At 44.2% G+C, this 7,001-nt stretch overlaps 1 protein-coding gene across 1 annotated transcript; it reads right to left on the bottom strand.

Annotated features, from left to right (window-relative positions):
* Nucleotides 1-3,608: 3,608 nt before the first annotated feature.
* SOWAHB (sosondowah ankyrin repeat domain family member B) lies at nt 3,609-6,699 on the bottom strand. The gene has a single exon (XM_056551919.1). It carries the CDS (start codon nt 6,406-6,408, stop codon nt 3,844-3,846), a length of 2,565 nt encoding a protein of 854 aa, XP_056407894.1. The 5' UTR covers nt 6,409-6,699; the 3' UTR covers nt 3,609-3,843.
* Nucleotides 6,700-7,001: the final 302 nt, after the last annotated feature.

Genomic DNA, 7,001 nt, shown 5'->3' on the forward strand with positions numbered 1-7,001 from the left:
CAAGGAAAAATAGCAAATGGGGCTTAAGTGCTAAATTAGTGCTGGAGTCCATTGTTTCTCAGGATCAATGGGGGGGGGGGGGGGGGGGGGTCCCAGAAGTTGCACACCCACCAATCCTTGTGATATGCCATCAATTTATGAGAAGAAAGTACTCTTTTGAAGGAGTATTCCATCCATACATCTACCATGTAAGATAAGTCAGACACAATTTATGGGACAGTATGGAAAGACCCCGTCAAGCATGTGTGGCTCTCTACATTGTAGTCTATGGAAATGACAGAAAGCGCTATGTACTGGCTCAATTGTTTCTGAAAATGGAGTGCATATGCTCGGCGTGATCTCCTCTCTACTGTAAAATTTATCAGCTGTCGCAGGCCAATACAGATTACTGAACAGTGGTAATGGCACCTCCATTCTTCTGATAAAAGGAGATCACAGAGGTGGGATTTCCACGATCACACGATGAAATTTCCAAGCCGAATTCAATAAAAAAAATTCTACTCTGAAATTCTGTTGCGGCAGAGTCCCATTGTTGTCAATGGGATTCTGCTGCACTGTGAACACAGCGGAATTTCAACAGCAGATGTTTCCGCTGCAGAAATTCCAATTCCAGTACTAGAATAAACATGTTTATTTCTTCGGCGAAATCTGCAGGGAAATGCATTGAAGTCTATGGAGATGGCGCATTTCTTAGCAGTCCTGCTATTTGCTATTATGTTCAAGGCGTCCATTCCACAAACTTTCCACCATGTGAACATAGCGTTACACATCTTGCAGACACAACCTAAGGCAATGTTCGCATGTCAGAATTTCCATGCAGAGTTCAGCATTGCAATGTCGCAGCAGCAGAGACTCATTGAATTCAATGTAATTCTGCTGCGCTGTGCAAACGGCAGAATTTCAGCGCCAAAGATTTCAGTGTCTGCAGAAAGAATTAGCCTGTCGATTCTTTCTATGGACTCTGCATGGAATGCATTGTCATCTATAAGATGGCGCATTCCTGTGTGGTCCTAGCCCGCAGTCTGCAGAATGTAGACAGGAAAGAATGTCCAGGTGTGTGAAATAAAATCAGGAACTCTTTATTCACGGATCAATGGATACATAAAGGAACAATACACCAACGCGTTTTGGATTGAGCTGGATCCTTAATCATGGCAGTGATTAAGGATCCAGCATGATCTGAAACGCGTTGGCGTATTGTTCCTGTATGCATCCATTGATCCGTGAATAAAGAGTTCCTGATTTTACTCCACATACCGTGCTGGAGATTCTTTCCTGTCTACATTACTGTTGCCTGGTTCGGGAGCGCTGCCGGCTAGACCAAGCGCAGTTGGTTGGAGTTTGCAGTGGTGAGCTGTCTGCTATTGCTCATTCTACCTTGCAGTCTGCAGATTGTCTGCACAGAGATTTTACATGTGGACATTCTGGAGTGCGAGCATAGCCTAAATGTCTTTCACCTGAATACTCCTTCAAGGTAGGGTCACGTGCCATATTTTGCTGCATATTTGCTGCTGCGTATTTTCCTTTCCATTGAAGTCAATGTGTAACAAAATCAGCTGCGTATTTTGCTACCCATTGACTTCAATAGGTAGGAAAATAAGCAGCAGCAAACATGCAGCAAAACATGGCATGTGTGACCCTACTCTAAGGGTTCGTTCACATGCTAGTAACCCACACCTGCTGCGGGAAATCCACTGTGAGTTACACTACCATTCACTTGTATGGCTCTGCAGACAGTCCACAATAGTGTCAGATTTGCAGACTGCCTGCAGACCTATTCGAATGATTGGTAGCGTATCTCGCAGCGGATTTCCTGCAGCAGTTACTAGCATGTGAATGCACCCTTAGGGTATGTTCACTCGTACATAATCCACTGCGGGTATTCCACAGTGGAAATTCTACAAACAAAAAACCTGCAGTGGATTATGTACGTGTGAATGTACCGTAACAGGGGTTTTGCCACCATGCACACTTTTGCTCAATCCACAGGATAGCAGACAAGTGTATAATCGCAGGAGGGCCAACGGCTGGGACCTTCAAATCTCCCATCTGAATAGAACAGCAAAACGCATACTGGATAGGCATCCATTTATTTTCTATGGTAGTGCTGAATATAGATATGTACGGCCATCTTCAGTACTTCTATAGACAGTAAATGGAGTAGTATTACAATATATGCACTGCCACTATATTCAGACAGGGGCTTTACGGGTCCCATGATCACAGAGGATCCCAAGACCCTCCACAAACATACACTTATTACCCTATCCTTTAAGTAGAGGATTTGTTTATATGGCGGCAAAACATTTTAATTATTTTTTTTGTCTAATGTTCATAGTAAATCTTATGTCTGCGTCAATGCATTTAATGTATAGGAAATTGGTCTTGAACATGTGGCTCTCCAGCTGTTAAGATACAACTCCCAGTTGTCAGGGCCCTGCAGCTGGGAGTTGTTGTTTCACAATCTTCAGATAGCCACCTTTTAGGGGTTAACCAGGAATAGAAAAAAAAAAACATCGCTGCTTTCTTCTAGAAATAGCAACACTCCTGTGCTCAGTTTGTGTGTGGTATGGCAGCTTAGTTCCATTAAGGGGTTAACCAGGAATAGAAAAAAAAAAGCATACCGTAGCTGCTTTCTTCTGGAAATAGCACCACTCCTGTGCTCAGTTTGTGTGTGGTATTGCAGCTCAGTTCCATTAAAGTGAATGGAGCCATGTTGTAATACCACACACAAACTGGGGACAGGTATGGTCCTGATTTCATAAGAAAGCAGCTATGTTTGTTTTATCTTGGATAACCCCTTTAAGGCTCGTTTCACTACAAAATTACTCTGTTTTAAAGATCCGTATGAAGTTCCGGCTGAAAATCAGCTGTGAAACGGCAGTTACAAAATCCTATACGGCCGTTAGAAAATCTCATTATAGTCTATGGGATTTTTCTAATAGCCGTTTTAACCCGTTATTGCCCGTTATTAATAACAGCCGTTATTTTGTGATGGACGAATGAACGGAAGAAATAATGCATTCACTATTTCTCCCGTTACAATCTTCCGTCACAAAATAACGGCTGTTATTAATAACGGGCAATAACGGGTTAAAACGGCTATTAGAAAAATCCCATAGACTATAATGAGATTTTCTAACGGCCGTATAGGATTTTGTAACTGCCGTTTCACAGCTGATTTTCAACCGGAACTTCATACGGATCTTTAAAACAGGGGTTATCCAAGATAAAACAAACATAGCTGCTTTCTTATGAAATCAGCACCACACCTGTCCCCAGTATGTGTGTGGTATTACAACATGGCTCCATTCACTTTAATGGAACTGAGCTGCAATACCACACACAAACTGAGCACAGGAGTGGTGCTATTTCCAGAAGAAAGCAGCTATGGTTTTTTTTTTATCTTGGATAACCCCTTTAACAGTGCACTGTAAGGCTAAGTTTCCACTTGTTTTTTTTTTTTTTTCTGGCAGTTTTTGGATATCTGCCACTGCAGTTTTCTAGCCAAAGTCAGAAGTGGATCCATAAGGGAGGAGAAGTGTAAGTCCTTCCTTTATATGTCCTATTCCTTTTGAATACACTTCTGGCTTTGGCTCAAAAATTGCTGAGGCAGTATTCCAAAATCTACCAGAAAAAAACCAAGTGGAAACTTAGCCTAACTCAGACTCCACAAAAATAAGTCAACCCTATTAGTATTGCAAAACCTTGTTTTTTTCACTGATCCAATAGCATATAAGTACAAAAGATGGACTATTCTAGTGTACGTTAACAACAGGTCCACATAACAACTGCTAAACCCCTTAGCTCAAGCAAACAAGGAAGAACATGAGATTTCCTGTCTTAGTCACTGTAGATTTCTCTTTCCCTCAAAACGGGGTGATTGTTTGCTTTCCATTTCTGATGCTGAGGCTTCAAGAAAGCTGCTAAGGAAGTCTTTCTATTGATCTGACTGGATTTGTTCTGAGTGCTTACAGTGCTAGTGATATTTAAGGCACGTGATGCAAAAATTGTTTTCCCCTTAGGCGCTCCCAAAAGCTTCCAAACTTCTCCAGAAGTGTTGCCGCTCAGGTATTGCCATGCCCTTTTACCACTATTGTCCCTAAGTTTCACGTTGACATGAAGTTTTTCTACTAGCATGATTGCTACTTTATGGTGGCCATGGATAGCAGCTATGTGTAAAGGAGTATATCCACCGTTGGATTTGACATTAGCATCCAGTTGAATCCCGGCCTTTTTGGCACCAGCTACAAACTTGTGGAACATGTCAGTAGCACCATGTTTGGCAAACCAGTGAAGAGCTGTAAATCCGGAGATGAAATCTTTCTGTAATGCTAGACTCGGGTCCTCAATGAACAAGCCATATACCTGAAGCCAAGACCCTGTAGCCGACTTAACAATCCAGTCATGTTCCATTGAATCCAAGGGGACAACAGAAGAAGGTTTATAATTAGAAGTCTTTTTAAGGGCAAAATCCGTATTCACATTGGGTTCATACTGTGAATGGAGAGACTTTTGGTCTTTGATATCAGATGTAGTAAAATTATTGGAGCTCACAGGCTTCACTGTTAGAAGCAAGTCTACATCCGGCTGTGGAGGCACCAACACAACATTAGGTGGTCTTTTAGCTCGTGATGGCCGCCTCCTCTTTCTATAATCCCTTTCAATGAGTTCATCATCGGATGATGACATTACCTCATGCATAGAAGAACTCATTTTTTGCCTTGGTGGGTTCTGGACCAGTGCAAACATGATGGGGGCTTGGTCAGTGAGAAAAGACTTGGTGGTATATGGAGATTTACTGGACTGAGTGCTTGTTAGTGCAGGTGTAGTAGATTCTACTCCACATTCAGCTAAAGTGTCCACATCCATGGGAGCTGAACTTTTTAGTTTATCATACTGCTCATTGATGCTAAGGAATTTTCTACTAGGTGGACATCGTCTAGCATTCTCACATTTCTGTTTAACGTAATGTACATATTTGTCATTATTAGAGTCACTGGACGGGTCTTCATCAATATTGTGCTCAGTGTCACAGTCAGCCCCTTCACCACTGTCGCTCCCGTCACTTCCACAGCTATCCTGATCAACAAAGTCCTCCATATCCTGCAACGAAAGCTGGCATCTGATGCTTTTAAAGATTGGCATTTTAGACATCCACATGTCATGGATATCATAGAGAGGTAGCGGTGGAGAGGGGCTGCGACTCTCCGGCTGATAATCTTCCAGATGAACATCTGGAGGAGCGATGCTTGATTCATGTGGGATCAGCAGGGAGGGGGATGGGTGTGGTGAATCTATGTACCTGGAAGAAGGAGGTGAAGGTGGCAGATCAGGATAGGAGTTAGGCATCTGCTCTTTATCCTGTACAGGATTAGAAAAGTCTTTGTGCTCATCTGGAAGAAAAGTGCCATTTAAGTGGAAATTTGATGGTTGCAGCTCAGTATAGCCTCCATGTTTTTGTCCCTCAGGAACCCTGCTGGTTGCGTTCACAAAAGCAGCATTAGTAGACTCAGCTTTCTTATGTGCTATAGGTTGGACTCTAAAGTGCCCACCAGAAGCCTGGGAGGGAATCTCAGGAATGTCAAGGCTTCCAGCAGGACAAGACAAGGAGGACTGGTTGTGGTAGGGGTGTTTGTTAGAAGGTGAGGAGTCATTGCTGGCTGGTAAGGAAGTCAGGTAGGTATTATTACAATGTTGCTGGTAGGGCTTTTCTGAAGGTGAAGCTCTGATGACTTGTGGACTGACCTTAGTGTACTCCATGGATTTACTTCTGTGCAGGAAAGACGCATTATTTTGAGGGGAGGAGGTATTGCTTGCTGGTGATGAGGTGAGACAGGATGAAGTAGTATCAGAGTTAGGAGAAGGTGAAGTCCACTGAGATGGTTGGTGATATTTAAGTTCATGATCATGAGAATAAGGCTCCTTATAGGAACAGGCACCCCAAGTCCTTCCCTCCAGAACCCCATGAGGAGCATCTGAGATAAGAACTACAGACTGCTGGTCATGTGGAAGAGCTTGTGCAGATTCACCTTGGTGGCCAAATCCATTGCTATGAACCCCACAGCCATCACGTACCTTATCTCCATGAGGCACAGCAGGCACAATGTGATCATCCTCCTGATTGTCAGGCTTTACAGGAGTCGATGGTCGCGAAAAGTCCTCTCCCAGCAGATCACGATAGCGACTCCTGAGCACCACATACTTGACAGCTCCCTCCTGTTTCACCACCGCCACTGAGTTCACGAAACGCTTGAACCTCTCCCTGTGCTTAAGGAGCTGCTCTGTGGGCGCATTGGGGTCCCTAAGAAAACACTTGAAGTGACCCAGCAGCAAGGCATTGGGCACCTTCCCTCCACCCTGGCACAAGAAATCCAGCACCTCTTCCTGGCTCAGCTGCTTGGCCATCCTTCTGTCCCCTCACACATTCCAGTGCTCAGTCATGATGTCCTGCAGATCCTCTCAGCTCCACACCTTAGTCACAGTCAGTTCCACCTGCTCGCCCTGCTCCTCCTCTCTCGCAGCTGAAGGGCACAAGACTGCCTTTCTGTGCGCTCCCAGACACCGATCTCCAGCCCTTCTCACAATGAATAACAATTCCCTCCCATTATTACTGAAGCTGCATCACAGACAATTGCTGCCGACATGGAGGCGTGTGAGGCAGAGGGAGGAGCGGCCAGCAAGAATGTGAGGGAGGGAGGGATTCCTCAGTGCAAGGTACAGCAAGGTGCTTCCACTGCCTGCCCCTGCTTCCTGTGCTGACATCTGTGGGGGCGGCAGCACCTGTCTGTGTGACATACTACATTGCCGTTGCTGTTCATAGGACTGTTTTACATAATAAAAGCTTCAGTCCTATATAACAATGCTAGGTCTTAATATACATATGGGGGAGATTTATGAAAACCTGTCCAGAGGAAAAGTTGCTGAGTTGCCCACAGCAACCAATCAGATCGCTTCTTTCATTTTCCATAGGCCTTATTGATTTGATAAATCTCCCCCCA

Source organism: Hyla sarda, chromosome 1 (assembly GCF_029499605.1).
Source record: "Hyla sarda isolate aHylSar1 chromosome 1, aHylSar1.hap1, whole genome shotgun sequence".
Classification (NCBI taxonomy): Eukaryota; Metazoa; Chordata; class Amphibia; order Anura; family Hylidae; genus Hyla; species Hyla sarda.

What these genes read in the sequence shown, in the direction of transcription:
- SOWAHB (XM_056551919.1), bottom strand. Translation starts at nt 6,408, where the DNA reads ATGGCCAAGCAGCTGAGCCAGGAAGAGGTGCTGGATTTCTTGTGCCAG.